The sequence below is a fragment of the Macaca nemestrina genome, chromosome 1, assembly GCF_043159975.1.
Source record: "Macaca nemestrina isolate mMacNem1 chromosome 1, mMacNem.hap1, whole genome shotgun sequence".
NCBI classification, from domain to species: Eukaryota; Metazoa; Chordata; class Mammalia; order Primates; family Cercopithecidae; genus Macaca; species Macaca nemestrina.
This window is the reverse complement of record NC_092125.1, coordinates 193,417,391-193,433,665: the sequence shown is the minus strand read 5'-3', so window position 1 is coordinate 193,433,665 and position 16,275 is coordinate 193,417,391. Positions and strand designations below refer to the sequence as shown.

The window sequence follows — 16,275 nt, the reverse complement described above, 5'->3', positions numbered from 1 at the left end:
AAAGAAGCACTCTGGCTGAGCGTGGTGATTCACACCTGTAATCCCAGCCCTTTGGGAGGCCAAGGCGAGTGGATCACCAGAGGTCTGGAGTTCGAGACCAGCCTGGCCAATGTGGCGAAACCCTGTCTCTATTAAAATATGAAAGTTAGCTGGGTGTGGTGGCATGTGCCTATAGTCCCAGCTACTCAGGAAGCTGAGGGAACAGAATTGCTTGAACCCAGGAGGCAGAGGTTGCAGTGAGCCAAAATCACACCACTGCACTCCAGCCTGGGTGACAGAGCGAGACTCTGTCTCAAAAAAATAAAATTAAAATAAAAAGAAGCACTCCGTGGTGTTGCACAGAGTGTAGGTATATATCACATATATGAATGAGTTAACTGGCCCATATCAGGAAGATGAATGGGAAGTGGGTTCTGGAAACCTCATTCGATACCATGTCCTTATATATAGTCCTCAGTTATTGTCCCTCTGTGTTTTAGGCACTGTGAGGTGAATGTTATGGTACCCATTTTATAGATGAGGAAACTAAAGCTCCGTCTCTCAGAAGGTCACACAGGTAATCATTGAAGGAACTGCGCTCAAACCTAAGTCCTTACTGGCAGCAAAGAGCATGGTTGCTGACACCTATAATCCCAGTGCTTTGGGAGGCTGAGGTGAGAGGATTCCTTGAGGCCAGGAGTTCACAACCAGCCTAAGCAACATAGGGAGACCTTGTCTTTAAAAAAATTTGAAAATCAGCCAGGCATGGTGGTGCATGCCTGTAGTCCCAGCTACATGGGAGGCTGAGGTGGAAGAATCTCATGAGGCCAGGAGTTTGAGGTTACAGTGAGCCATGATCTTGCCTCTGCACTACAGCCTGGGCAACAGAGTGAGAGACCCTGTCTGTAAAAAATAAAATGAAATAAAAGTAACTACACCATTTCCCCATGTTTTCAGCCATATAAGTAACATTTGTCTCTTTTATTTTTCTTTTCTCTAGTTTCAGAATCTTTTGTGGAACATGTAGTTATTCACTAATAAATCTAGTGTCTCAAAACTAAAAGAGACTGATTATCTGGGATATAACTATCCCTATATTCACTGGGAAAAGGTTTCAGAAGGGATGTCAGGTGGGGATCTGCGGGGGAGAAGAGGCTCTTCTCTGGCTTTTCATGAAAATACAGTTGCCTGTATTTCTGTACTGAGGCCTTGTCAGTGGCTTCAGAGTCACCCCAAGGCTCGAAGTCTTAGCCTTGCATTCCTCAGAAGCAAAACGACTTTAAGTACTCTGGAGTGGGAGCTGTGACAGTGGCTTAGATGATTGGGAATTGCCTTTTCCCATCTTAAGGCCAGGAAGCACACAGTGTAACGTTTCACAGCTGACTTTCAATTTTTAATGAATGCGTTTGGCTTCTGACTTTGTTAGTAAACAAATACATCTTAACTGTCTTATGAGTTCTAGACTCCGGAATCTAGAGCAAAGAAAAAATGCTTTAAGAAAAATGAAATATTAACTTGGTGCCATTTTAAATCTTATATAACTTAGATCTTATTGAAGTTCCTTTATGAAAACTGTAACCTAAAATGGATAGACAGCATGCTAAGAAACCCCATTTACATCAGTTTAGGGTTTTCATTTTGTGTTTGACGTGACACTCTCCCAACTGAAACAAGTGTGCAGATCGTTTTTGTGTTTATAAGATACATGGTGGACCAACTATGTAAATCCATCTGGGAATGTGAAGGGACTAAATATCATTTTAGAAGATAAATCTGAGCTTGTGATAACGATAAGGCATTGGGATAAAATTTCAGGCAGAGAGCACCACCTGGTGGTAATAAGGAGAATGTGAGCTTTCTGTTGCAGTATTTGCCATAGTAAATAAGTGATATCTTTGTCAAAAAATTACATTCTTATTTGTAATAATCATGTATTCAAATTTCTAAAACTAATTTTCTGCCACATGATTCTAGCATTCCTTCATTAAAACTGCTGTCAAAACCTTCAGGCTGGCCAGGCGCAGTGGCTCACGCCTGTAATCCCAGCACTTTGGGAGGCTGAAGTGGGAGAAGTGTTTGAGGCCAGGAGTTCAAGACCAGCCTGGGCAACATAGTGAGACCTTGTCTCTGCAGTAAATAAACATATTAGCCAGGCAGAATGGCACACGCCTATAGTCCCAGCTACTCCAGAGGCTGAGGCAGGAGGATTGCCTGAGCCCAGGAAGACGAGGCTGCAGTGAGCTATGATGGTGCCACAGTACTCCCTGTCTGGGTGACAGCGAGACTGCCTCTAAAAATAAAAATTGAAAAACCTGCTGGCTAACCAAATAATTGTCTGTGTCCTAAAGAACTGAAGTCTTGTGCTCCTTGTCGTTCCAAGCGTAGGTCCTGTTTATCTCTATAGAAAATCGGTGTCTTTTCACCTCTTTATTGCATCCTCTAATTTTTATGTCACACTTATTTTATGTGGTAAATTTCTGCCAAGTGGGATAATGGAGAAGGAAATATTTCTGAGTTTTCAGTAAGTTTTTGGCAGGTTTCATGAGAGTCATTTTTTTTTTCCTGGGTGAAAATTATGAAGAGGAGTGTGATAATTTTTCAGAGTGATTATTAGGATGAGTAAAGCTGGCAGGGGATGGGAGCTTCTGTAACAGTTTTGAATTAAAATTCATATTTGAGATTTCTTTTTTGTTGCTATAAGCATCTTTATTATTTGGCAATCTAGAAATGAGATACTTCAGTAGTTGAGTAAAGTAGGGACATCAACCTAAGGGGAAAGGATCCTATTAAGTTAATGCGAATGCATATTTTATAGGCCTGGGGTTGGGGGGAGGATAAACACAGTTTCAATTACAGGTTGAGCTGTGGACAATCATGCCTTATCTATCTTTCTTCCTGGTAGGAAAACCGAATATAGGCCACCACTAAAAAGTGGTGAATACAGGCCCATCACCACTAAAACGTCTCTTGGGAGAGGACTGTTTATATAAGGTGCTCAGCCAAATAGAATATGATATGGCTTTGCACTCCTGGGATTTTTCTTAATATAAGTAACAGTCTTGTAACATCTGCGTTTCAACACTCATATTAGCAGACACTGTAAAAAAATTGTACCATGCACAAATGCCCACATATTATATAATTCTGTTTGTATTAAATGTCCAGAATTGGCAATCCATAGAGATAAAAAGTAGATTCATAGTTGCCAGGGGCTGGGAGGGAAGAGTTGGGAGAAAATGGGTAGTGCCTGCTAATGGGTTGGGATTTCTTTTGGAGTAATGAAAATGTTCTGGAATTAGATAATAGTAATCATTGCACAACTATGTGAATATACTAAAAACCACTGTATTGTACACTTAAAAATTTTAAACTAAAGAAAAGCTGACACGTGGAGGAATGAGTAGAGTCAATAAACAGGTGGTTATGGTAAAAATTATTTCACTTACGTTCTAGCAGAAATGTCTGATAATCTAATATTGCAGTTTAGGCCTTGAATGTTGTAATTTGTACTTTATTGCCCTGTTCCTGACTTTCACAGGGCCGCGATGGGCCTCTTGGAACATTGGTGTGTTCATCTGCATTCGATGTGCTGGAATCCACAGGAATCTGGGGGTGCACATATCCAGGGTAAAGTCAGTTAACCTCGACCAGTGGACTCAAGAACAGATTCAGGTACTTAGCCCAAGAGTGAGTCAGCTGCTCCCATATATCCATGTAAAAGGAATTCCAGATGAATTTCAGTCAAACCGGGCACAAAGGCAAAGATAAAGGAAAATTTAGTTGTTAAACACTTATGTCAAATTCTTGTACCTTAACAGAAATTTTTATTCTTTCTATTTAAGATACAAGTTATTCTACCTATATTTTACCTCCTTAAAAACAGAAATAGTCTATGGTCTAGGACTCCATGGGTCCACAAAAGTATTAAGAGGGATCTTTGGGTGATTTTCTAAGACTCTTAGCACTTGCAGGTCTAAAATTTATAGTTTTGAATATTCACTTTTGGTCGGGCACGGTGGCTCAATCCCAGCACTTTGTAAGACCGAGGTGGGTGGATCGCCTGACTCCAGGAGTTCAAGACCAGCCTGGGCAACAGAGTGAGACACCTGTCTCTGCAAAATACAGAATTAAAAAGTTAGCTGGGCCTGGTGGTATGTACCTGTAATCCCAGCAGTTTGGGAAGCTGAGGTGGGAGGATTGCTTGAGCCTCTGCAGAAGTGGTGGCTGCAGTTAGCCATGATCATGCCATTGCACTCTAGGCTTAGAAATAGAGTGAGACCCTGTCTCAAAAAAAAAAATCACTTTTTAAAAAAACCTCCAAATCATAGACTTATGGAAATATTTTATTGCTAAAATGCATACGTGAATCTTTGTTTTAGACATGGAAAATATTTTAATGGTACATAATATTAAAAAGATATCATTTTTGTGAACTCATCTTTTCTGTGATTGTTAATATATCTTTAGACACATACAAACATGGAATTAGATAACATTTAAAATTTCAAAAATTTTAAATAAATTTAAACATAATTAACCTTAAAAGTATATTAAATAAGACAATGTATATATTATATTTATTGTTATCATCTTAAAAAAGCTGTAACAGCTGGAATGCATACGTGAATCTTGCATGCTGTTAGCTTGGTGGGCTTGGAGTGAGACTCCTAAGTTAATGAATCTGGCTGACCTAAGAGCTGTACCTTGATATAGCTTCATTATTTTTTATTCTCTTCCTACATTGAAAAGCTTTAATTTTAATTTTTTCTTTCTTGGGAGTAAAAGGGAAGCCCCCCCGCCCCCCAAATCCAGTTGCTAAAGTTGGTAATGGAAAAAGAGGTTACTCTTAACGAGAAAATGGCTTTAGAAATTGCTTTAGACTGTATTTACAGTTGTATTAAAGGTCTAAAAAGGTGAGTTAGATTTTTCAGTTACACTTTACTCTGTCTTATGAAGGAAATTGTATGCCATGAAGATATTTGGGGATTTGGAGACTTAAAAAGCTCTTGGGATTTATCCCTCACAAGTGTTAAGGAGTCTACTTAAAAGCCTAATGGGAAACACATTTATTGGAATTGATTAATAGTATAAACTCAGAATGGTAACACTGATCATTGCCTGCCAAGTAGACATTTTAATTGGTAGCTGTGTATCTAAGACTGTCAAATGAGATCTTGATTTATTACTGAATTAAATGTATCTTGGTACACAGGTATTTCAGTAAAAGGAACCTATGGAGTAGGGGGAAAGACAGCTTGGGGCAAATGATTGGGAATTCCTAGTAAGGTAGAGAGAATCATGAATTGGAAATCAGAATCTTGGTTCTGACACTCTCTAGGTTGGTTCTTCAATTGTACAGTAGTGGAATTGGGTGAGAAGTTTTTCAGTTCTTTCTTGATCTGACATGCCATGTTTCTACATTCTCTTTGGTCACAGTGCATGCAAGAGATGGGAAATGGAAAGGCAAACCGACTTTATGAAGCCTATCTTCCTGAGACCTTTCGGCGACCTCAGATAGACCCGTATCTTTTCTGGAGCAACTTAGAAGGCTGAGTGGTATTCTGATGTTTGGGGAGAGTCAAACAAGACTCCAGTCCTGTAATGTGACTGGGTCATCTCTATGTGGATTAGTCAGTGTCCTTGCTTGTCCTCTGTCCTGCAACCAAGATGCACAAAAAAGCACATGTATTTGCGAATGTCAGAATTGTCATATGGTGTCACTTGAAGAAGACTCACTCTGGAATTAAGACTGCAGTGATTTCACTGTGTATTCTTCCATAAAGTTACATCTCCACTAGTTTATTTTGGATCTCTGAAACTATTGTTTAATTAAAAATAGTAGTTTATTGTGCTCTGTTAACCCTGGCAGTCAGCAAAATGGCCATTCATTTTTATCATCTTTTTATGTCTTGGGTGAAAGAATTAACTGTTGTTTACCAGTTTATCAATAACCAATAACTTTCTTCCACCATCTGTTCAACAGAGATAGCACCTAGGACACAAAACCAAATCCCCTAAAGGCAGTGCTTCTCAAAATGTAGTTTATAGATCATCTTGTTAAGGTTATTTTTTTTTTAATGGATTCAGGTGGAACCTGTTAAACGCAGATCTGGGGCCTTGCAGAAGACCCACTGGTCAGAATTTGGCAGTGGGGCACAAGAGTTTATGTTTTCAAGGGGTACTTACGTGCCTTTGTTTGAGGCCTATTGACCTAAGTGCTTTAAAATAGACATTTGACTGCTTTACCTATATTCTAGAACAGCCACAGATGTATAGCCACCTCCAATGTCAATTTGTAGATTAATTCCACTTGCTGCTATCATTATGCTGAAGGAAAAGCATAGAAAGTAAGGATTCCCTGCTGTAACTGTGAAGGAAGCATTTTAAGGCTTTGGTCAGAGAAATTGCCTATGAACAGGCAGGAGCCATGTGGGGAAACCAGGCAAGAGGGAAGGAGGAGAACAATGCTCCATGGAACACAATTGACCTTTTATCTTCTTACTGTTTGAGAGGCTTATTTGATTCATCCTTAATGAGCTTTTTGCAGAGCTGTCGAAGGATTTATTCGAGACAAATATGAGAAGAAGAAATACATGGACCGAAGTCTGGACATCAATGCCTTTAGGGTTGGTTATACATCTTTCAAGTTTTGTCCATAATAAGTAATTTGCTTATTAAATCAGGCCAGAGAACACTTTGAAGAACTGCTACCAAAACATTCCAAAACCGTCTTTTAAAAAATGCAAAAGTAGACCAAGTGTGGTGGCTCATCCCCTAATCCCATCACTTTGGGAGGCTGAACTGGGAGGATCACTTGAGCCTAGGAGTTTAAGAACAGCCTGGGCAACAAAGCAAGACCCCCATTTCTACAAAAAATTTAAAAATTAGCCAGGCATGGTGGTATACACGCCTGTAGTCACCAGCTACTTGGGAGGCTGAGGTGGGAGGATCACGTGAGCCAGGGAGGTTGAGGCTACAGTGAGCTATGATTGCACCACTTCACTCCTGCCTAGGCAACGGAGTTTGACCCTGTCTCAAAATAAATATTTAAGCAAAAGTAAAAAATGCCAGTTACTGAGTCAAGACCATGCGATATCATGAAAAAACTTCTGCCTATCAGTGAATTCTTTGCCTTAACCTGTAGTTAGAAGGTGTTACTGATGATTCCCAGTTTTGAATTATTTCTTGAGATGGACATGTTACATATAGTAGATCAAATAAAACAATATAAGTGTATATGTACTACACATATGTCTATCGACATAGATATATACACACATATATACTTTTTTCCTGTAAATGAAATCAACAAAAGTAGGTGTAATTAAATCACCAGTTTCCTTCAGTTTGACCAATGTATATTTCCAGCATTACCTGCGGATAACCAGTGTGTTGGTGGACTGATTGCCAATGTGACCCTTGTTTCTGAGAAGGGTTTCAGAGGGAGGCTGACTACCAGTTTCCAAGAACACATTCCACCCTAGGCATGTTGAGAATCTGCAATACAGTGTATGATAACTAGAACAAATATAACACATGGGGGACAGACAGCGACAGCATGGTTTCTGAAAGAGGAAAATATGCCTAACTAATGACAACTAATGGAGAACCAATAGATATGACTATTTAGACCTTTAAATAACCTTTAACAAGATTCTACAGAAAATTCTCTTAGGAATAATTAGCTATTTCTCTAGTCACAGAATTATTGAGAGTAAGGGATTCTTCACTTCTAGCACAGGTCTTACCTATCTATCATCTATTCTAGTTATGTAATAATGATATCATAGACAGTGAAATCACTGTTTGCGTGGAGCTCTAAGCCCTTCTGGGTAATTAAAAGTTAAGCTAATTGGAATCCGCTTCAGATTGATCTTATGAAGCTATGTGAAAGGGGCATTTAACTGGTAGGTGAATTTCAACACAGGCAAGTAAGTGTAAGGTAATACATATAGTTAGGTAAAAATGATTCCTTCTCAACTTTGTATGAAGGACTCTTATCTTGCAGTCATCCAGAAAAGGGACTTGTCAGTATCATATCTGTGCCAAGAAAGAATTAACCCAGTGTGCAGCTACAGCTTGGATGGCATCATCAAAAACAGTTTAGAACCCAAGCACACACATTTCCTTTTATCTGTAGAAAACTGTGGTCTGTCTGCCCAGCTCTGTTCATTGTGGCTAAAGATATGAACTCAGATGAGGTCAGCCAAGGGTATCTGAGATAATTCAGATGGTGAAGGAGTAGAGTTGCTATTTGTACACAGCTATTGTAGAAACAGCAGCTCTACCCTCAGGGTATTCATGATTACGATGCTGGTGTCCTGTACCCATGAAAGCAAGCCCAGTTACTGGATGTTTTTCTTAGGAAGGAAATAACCTCCCATTTACCAAAAATCTATTTCAGAATTTGTTATTTAATGTACTTAGATTTTTTTCATATTCTTGTGAAGATTTTTATGCCAATAATTAATATTTGCTAAGTGAAGACATTTAATATCAAATGAAAAGAAACTGGCTTTGTTAAAAACTATTCTTTTTATAATGGACAGATAAAACATTTTTAACTTAAATGAAATGTCTGTATTAAAGACATACACTTCATATGAAAAAGCTGCATGTATTGATTATAAGATTATTTTAGAGAAAATGAAAATTAAAGTGAAATATCCATGCATACTCTCACTATCTTTGCTAATAATTATCTTCTTGGTGTGTTCCTCTTTCTTTCTATATAGTTTCTTTTTGGAGGCATAATTATAATACAGTTATATAGACTTCTCCTGCCTTCATTCCACTTAACATATATTTCTATGTCGCTTATATGGTATTTATAATTTTTGATTGTTGCATCATCTTTCAGTGAGTAGCTAAATCACTGAAAGTAATAATTTATTTTACCATTTCCCCTCTGTGGCATAAGTGTTGTTATTTAAGGTTTTTTTAGCATAAATAATTCTGGGGTGAACTTCTTGGTGCATTTAACCTTTTTCATATTTTGGACTATTTTCGTAAAATACATTACAAGATATGGTATCATCTGGGTCAAAGGATTTCAACATTTGTCTTTTCCTAGTTTTGCCAATATACTTTCCAGAAGTTGTACCATTTGACTCTCTCTCCTCAGCATTGTATAAGAGTACTGGTTTCACTTCATCCCTACCAACATTATAGAAAGATCTTTCGCTCTGCATAAAGTGCATTTTAAATTGCATTTTTTATCACTGGCAAGACCAAACATGTTTTTCATATGTATGCTGTACTCTGTATTCTTAAGATTACTTTGTGGTTTTGTTTTACATTTAGATGTTTATTTGACTTTAAAACTTAATTTTTGTTCTTCTAATCTGTAAACTTGAAATTAAGGTTTATTTTCTGACTGTTAAAAAAAGAAATGACTATTGAGAGGACCTATGATTGAATTTATGATATCACAAAGGACATAAGCTGAGTAAGATGAACTTATTCATTAGTATACCAAGATGAGGGGAGACCTCTCAAAGCATGGGCAAATTAAATTTGGGGCACAGATGGGTAACATACTGGTAAAAGGTTTTAGCATCTGTACATAGCCTCGACTGCAAATATCAAGAGTCATAAGTGGGTTAGGAGGGCGGGTGCCTAAGGTGTTTGGAAGACACATCGTACAGCATTGAGGCTAATGTGGAAGAGGTCAACTCTCATGCTCCACACCAAGACCCCGGCCCTCAAGCTTGCATCAGAATCGGTAGGGATTTGGGCTGTCCTTTTCGGACACTTGGAATTACGATTTATCAAACTATTAGTCACCTTGGGCCCTGTGTTCTTTGTCTTGTTAAATCATTATAGAAAGAAAAAGATGACAAGTGGAAAAGAGGGAGCGAACCAGTTCCAGAAAAAAAGTTGGAACCTGTTGTTTTCGAGAAGGTGAAAATGGTAAGTTGGGAAGTATTTGCACTGTATGGACAGCCTCAGGTATGTGTATATTTGTGAAAGGGAGAGTAGGAGGCCTCGTGGTGAGTACCATTGCACCATCACAGCTGGGGCTAGAGGGTTCTGCATCTGGATTGGATCACCTGCTATCACCTCTGCTCTCCCATTACCAGTTGCTGCCTAAATCTGCTCTGTAAGAGCTTCTCTTTGGGGTCAGATGGGAACTCAGGAAGTGCATCTGTTCCGTCTAAGCAAGAGGCACGTTCCAAGCCAGAATGCCAAGGCCGTGGGACACCTTCTGAGCAGATGCTATTTCCACATTAGTCCTTCTCTTGTTAGACCTTCTGTACCCCATTTTCCGATTTCAATGAAGAACAGTCCAGAAGTGAGGCCATACTAGACCATTTTAGATGATCCCTTCTTATATTCTTGCTTTGTCATGTTGAAACAGACACGCTTCTTTTTCCACAGGACATATTGTGGCTGTAGTAGTAGAATCTCTAATATAAAAGCTTGGAATCTTGGGAGAGAGGACTTTACTTACTATTGCTTAAGGAAGAGTCTTTTATCATCATTCTGAATCACATTGTCTATGGACACAGTCACTAGTGATATTGGCAGAGTGAATTAGGTAATCTTTAAACCGACCTCTCTTTCGGTGTTAAAGTAAAAGGTTTTCTAACCACTGGGAGATTTGTTGGCTCTTGGCTCTTGTACCATCAGATACCTACCTTTATTCTTGGCTTTTCCTGGGACCAAAAACTGCTGCTTCTGTTGGATCCCCTGTTCTGTGGTTGTCTTGGTTTCAGAAAGATCTGTCTCTTTAGGACGCCAGACAATCACAGGTGATATCTTTGTTTTTCGCTTCAGGTTTGGTTTATGCACTTCTGCCTCCTGACTTGATTCTTTCACCTGACACTTCCTGAGTTTCATTTCTTTGGTAACTCTTTTTGAATAACAGTAGCCCTACCCACAAGAACACCATGGCTTTACAGTGGAGATGGGAATAAAGAGTTCAAAAACACCTGCTTATTTCTTTCTATAACATATTTTCACCTTAGCCACAGAAAAAAGAAGACCCACAGCTACCTCGGAAAAGCTCCCCGAAATCCACAGCGCCTGTCATGGATTTGTTGGGCCTTGGTAAGAGTTGGACTTTTCAGCTTCCATGTTCTTACAAATTTTGATGAATTCTCAGTGACCCTGGAAGATAGGTAGAGATGGGATTCTCCAGTTTTGTCTTCATTGCTAAGACTGTTCTCTCACACTCCTCCTGATCTGTTTTATATCTGAACATTTGCTCTAAGGAAGTGTTTACCATGACACTTTTCAGAGCGACAGTATGGTGTAGTGGTTAAGAGCATGGCCTTTGGAGCCAGTGTCCCGCTGTGTTACTCACTGTCTATGTGACCTTGGGTAGTTTACTTAACCTCTAATGTTGCTTTCCTAATCTGTGCAGTGAGAATGAGTCTCTACTTCAAAGGTGTTGTTGGAAGGATTAAATGAGATAATGCCTCTAAAGCTCTTAGCCCCATGCCTGGTACATACTGAACCCTCCATAAATGTTAGCAATTTTGCTAAACAGCACCTTTGAGCCTCATGTCACTTCCCTGTACTCCACTCCCTGCCTGCATTCCTTTCATTTTTCAGATGCAGGCTGTTTCTGAGATGGCCTGTGGTCATTTTTCTCTAAACCTTTGAAATCCTGAACTAGTGATTCTACCGTTTCAGAAAGAAAGCCTATTGTCTGCCTTTCACAGCACTGATGGTTGCACTTTGTTTCCATCTGCTTCTGCACTTAGGTTATTGGCTACTTAGGTTTCTAATTTCTGTACCTTTCCTTGCTCTCTGAAAATGAACCCTTCATACCTTGCCCTTTAAATAGCCAAAAGGGAGCCAGCCAGCCCCTCACTGCGGTGCTGAAATAGCCTTCAGGCCTGGGCTTCTGCTGCCCTGTGCCTGATAGCTGGGCTACAGGCTTTCCCAGAGCACCCTGGGAATGTGGGGTGAAGCCTCTTTTGAGAAGCCCCATCCATGCTAGATGGTTCTAGAAGTCTAGATTTCTAGGTCCGTGAGATTATGGGCTACCTTTGCTTTTTGTCTAGAATAGAAGGAAGGCATGGGCTTAATAAGCAGTGCTGCATCTTAACTTCAATCTCTCTTTCTAGATGCTCCTGTGTCCTGCTCCATTGCAAATAGTAAGACCGGCAATACCCTAGAGAAGGATTTAGATCTCTTGGCCTCTGTTCCATCCCCTTCTTCTTCAGGTTCCAGAAAGGTGAGTCTTGTGGGCTCCTCAGGATTAAAGAACATTCTGAAATGGGTGATTTTGATATCTTAATTATAGAACCAAGTCATGCTTCCTTGGTGGAGATGGACTTTGGTTTTCTTTATTCTTCATTCTTCCCTTAACATTGTGTCATTTCTGTCACAATCTAAGATTGCTGTTCATGCCATTTTTTTCTCCTGCTCAAAAAGAGTGGGCCCTTTGAGTTGCTTCTGTGGAAAGTGTGTGATATTGTGAAGGCTGATACTTGAGGCTAGCTCCTAGGCCTGAGTTACTGCCAGAGAATTGTGGGTAGGAAGATTTGAAACCTTTAATGGCTACCATTCGTGAAATGCCTGCTATGTCTCGGGCACAGTGTGAGGTGGTTTTTGTATATCATTTTGTGTATTTCATTAATAATTTCACATCTTCACCACAAACCTGCAAAGTGGGAATTTTACAGGTGTGGAAACATTAGTTCATAAAAGTTATGTCACTAGCCTCTGGTTATACTAGTAAATGGCTACACTGGGATCTAAACTCAATTCCCCCTGCTGCGTCATTTGTGGGTTGTTTTGTTTGTTTGTTCCTACCAAATCACATGTTTTGGTGAAAGGAAAGAATTGTAACAGAGCTTAATTATCAGGTGTTTTCAGATATTTCAATGGTAAAAATGTCAGGAAGCTATTAACTTGAACCATGAATTCTTATTGCAGATGTTAGGAACAGCAGAGAGGGAAGGGAGATCCTTAAGGAGACCCCCATGAGAACCATTTCAATTCTTCCCCTGCCCTCTTTGCCCTAAGGTTGTAGGTTCCATGCCAACTGCTGGGAGTGCTGGCTCTGTTCCTGAAAACCTGAACCTGTTTCCGGAGCCAGGGAGCAAATCAGAAGAAATAGGCAAGAAACAGCTCTCTAAAGACTCCATTCTTTCACTATATGGATCCCAGACGCCTCAAATGCCTACTCAAGGTAGACTTCCTGGGTATCATGGCCATGTGCCAGATAGAGACATGAGGGCTTCCATGCAGGATTTATTTACTGTGACAGAGGACAGATACTTTGGGGACCAGGATGTCATACAGCAAACAAACCTGAACATGACCAAAGTATCAGCAGATAGAAATTAATGTAACTCAGAGTCATACTTCTGTGGAGTCTGGGGTCACACTTCGGTGAAGTCTAACTCAAGGTCTGGATCTGGACCCTAAAGGGAAAATGACTCAGTCAGCAGCCCATTGGTAAGCCATAGCAGGCCTTGTAGAGACTCTGACTACTTTGCTGTGTAAAGAGCATTGTGAGTAGAGTAATCCTGAGAAATTCCAGCTGGAAAGGGGTAGCCAGGGAGAGTTTGGGCTGACTATGTTTTTCACTCTTTAACAGACCTGTATGTGTGTTGTCTTGACAGCAATGTTCATGGCTCCCGCTCAGATGGCATATCCCACAGCCTACCCCAGCTTCCCTGGGGTTACACCTCCTAACAGCATAATGGGGAGCATGATGCCTCCACCAGTAGGCATGGTAGCTCAGCCAGGAGCTTCTGGGATGGTTGCCCCCATGGCCATGCCTGCAGGCTATATGGGTGGCATGCAGGCATCAATGATGGGTGTGCCGAATGGAATGATGACCACCCAGCAGGCTGGCTACATGGCAGGCATGGCAGCTATGCCCCAGACTGTGTATGGGGTCCAGCCAGCTCAGCAGCTGCAGTGGAACCTTACTCAGGTAAGCTATCCCATTTTACTTGCAGCAAGAGTTTTGAGCCTTCCTCAAGTTTGTTTCACTTTGTACCTCTCCACTATCCTTTGAGTCCTTTCCATGTAAATGAGATAATGCCAGAGATATTGTTAGGTTTGCTTTTTTTTTTCCCCTAGAAGGTCTGTCTAAAGTCATCCTTTCTGAGGAAGAACTCCTCAGTTCTGTAGAATTCCTGTAGAATAAGTGCAACTGCCTAAATCTGAATCTCTCCACACATTCTCAAAAGCAAAAACAAACACAGAAAAAACCCTATACAAACAATGAATGCAGATATTCTCACAACAATCTCATTTGGTAGACAAGGTTCAAATGGCATGGCAATGGGCATATAAACACCAAATCTAGCAGAGCCAGCATCACAGAGGAGGCTGTAAAAACAGAAGATGGAGCAGGGGCCTAGCAGTAATACCACAGATAAAGTAACTCCCCAGAAGGAGAAGGACCTACCCTCATCAAAGACATCCTGAGAACAGGTCTGAGATGTGGCAGATTAGAACTCTGTTTACTTGGAGGATCAAAAATAGGAGACTTGAGATATATAGGCGTATAGGTAGTAACCTTGGGAAAGCATTGCTTCTCGGGGAGATGGGCATGGCCTAAAAGGAGGAGGTACCCTTTGGAGGACTGGTGGTGAAGGGAAAGAAAGACACGAGAAATGGAAATGAGAACCACAAAATCAAATATACACCTTCCTCCCTCTTCCAAAATAACCACTTCACTAATAAAAGATGGTGCTTTTAATCTAAGAAATTTAGTAAGCCTCCCCAAACCCTCACACCTATTATTGCTGATTGAGAAAAAAAATACGACCTTACAAAATAAACCAAACATGGCAGCTGACATTTGTGCAAAACTACTACAAGAAGAAAATAGAAAATGAAAATCAAAACATTTCACGTAATGAATATTCTCCCTCAAAAAACAGTCATGAAGCAGAAGAAAATCATTACACTATTTATCAACCTGAATTAAATGTCCTTAAACAAACATTTGCAGATAAGACAAAACACCTTAAATCAGAAATTCAAAAACTTAAAGCCAAAATGGATAAAAAACTGAATGTTGTGAAATGAAAGTTTACTGAACTCAGAAAAGAAATTGAAGAAAAAGCCAAAATGTTCTTATAAAGACTGAGTTACAAGTTAGCCAAAGAACAATAGATTGAACTGAAAATATATTTGGCATTGAGGAAAGGCATGAAACAGCTAAGAGAATAAAAACTAAACATAGAAAGGAGTAAGAAGAATCAGATGGAAATTAATATAGAAGTTAGGCAAAGAAAACCTAACATAAATATATTTGGAGATGCCCAAAGAAATAAAGACAAAATAAATAAAACAAAATATGGGACAGAATTAATGTATTTAAAACTACAACACCAGAAAACTTTCTAGTAATAAAAGACTTGGATATAATAGGGGAAGAGCCCATTGTGTATCAGGGAAAATTGACCCAGAATAGTAAACTCTAAAATATATCCTGGTAAACCTACAGACTTTAAAGAACATTAAAAATGTTTAGGGTGGCTGAGCACGGTGGCTTACACCTGTAATCCCAACACTTTGGGAGGCCAAGGCAGGCGGATCACAAGGTCAGGAGATTGAGACCATCCTGGCTAACATGGCGAAACCCTGTCGCTACTAAAAATACAAAAAAATTAGCCAGGTGTGGTGGCGGGTGCCTGTAGACCCAGCTACTCGGGAGGTTGAGGCAGGAGAATGATGTGAACCCGGGAGGCAGAGCTTGCAATGAGCCAAGATTGCGCCACTACACTCCAGCCTGGGTGACAGAGCGAGACTCCATCTCAAAAAAAAAAAAATTGTTTAGGGCTCCAACCTTTTGCATACCTCCTTCTCACAAAAATCTGTCACAACAAACAAAAAATACCCAGGTTGACATCAGACTTCCTAATAGCAAAATACAAAAAGAACAACAAGGAGAGTAGTATTTTAAAGACGCTCAAGTATATGCAAGACAAGACAAGCATTTTACAGCCAAGCCAGCCAAGCTAGCCTTCAGGTATCAAGGCTGTAAAAAATAAATATGCAAGAACTCAGGGAATATCACATTTACAAGACTCTCCTGGGGAATCTAACAGAAGATAAACTTCATCCACCTAAGAGGTGACTGGGGTCATTTTCATTTTTGTCAAAAGAACTGATGGTGAGAATTGAATGTTTAATTGAGAATCTAAGACTAAAACAAAGGTAGTGACCAGAATATACATTATATTTTATTTTATATAAAATATAATACATTATATTATATTTTATACATTATTTTTAGGTACAACTAAAAATAATGGAAGGAGAAGGGAGAAAAGTTGAATAGTAAATATTGTATGGGAAATAAGTAGAAGTCAA

At 39.7% G+C, this 16,275-nt stretch overlaps 1 protein-coding gene and 1 long non-coding RNA gene across 8 annotated transcripts in view; one reads left to right on the top strand and one right to left on the bottom strand.

Annotated features, from left to right (window-relative positions):
- Positions 1-16,275, top strand: part of LOC105494805 (small ArfGAP2) — a 54,976-nt gene that overhangs the window by 34,127 nt on the left and 4,574 nt on the right. For all 5 annotated transcript variants that reach the window (XM_071095362.1, XM_011763648.2, XM_071095371.1 and 2 more), the window contains exons 2-9: positions 3,518-3,651; positions 5,416-5,501; positions 6,527-6,605; positions 9,805-9,891; positions 10,950-11,031; positions 12,057-12,166; positions 12,961-13,126; positions 13,563-13,879. In XM_071095362.1, the coding sequence (XP_070951463.1) occupies positions 3,518-3,651; positions 5,416-5,501; positions 6,527-6,605; positions 9,805-9,891; positions 10,950-11,031; positions 12,057-12,166; positions 12,961-13,126; positions 13,563-13,879 (1,061 nt within the window). The remainder of the gene's footprint in view (positions 1-3,517; positions 3,652-5,415; positions 5,502-6,526; positions 6,606-9,804; positions 9,892-10,949; positions 11,032-12,056; positions 12,167-12,960; positions 13,127-13,562; positions 13,880-16,275) is intronic.
- The window catches only part of LOC105494806 (uncharacterized), a 40,094-nt gene continuing 27,405 nt past the window's right edge, over positions 3,587-16,275 (bottom strand). For all 3 annotated transcript variants that reach the window (XR_011622624.1, XR_011622627.1, XR_011622625.1), the window contains one exon: positions 3,587-3,675. This is a non-coding gene — a long non-coding RNA (uncharacterized lncRNA). The remainder of the gene's footprint in view (positions 3,676-16,275) is intronic.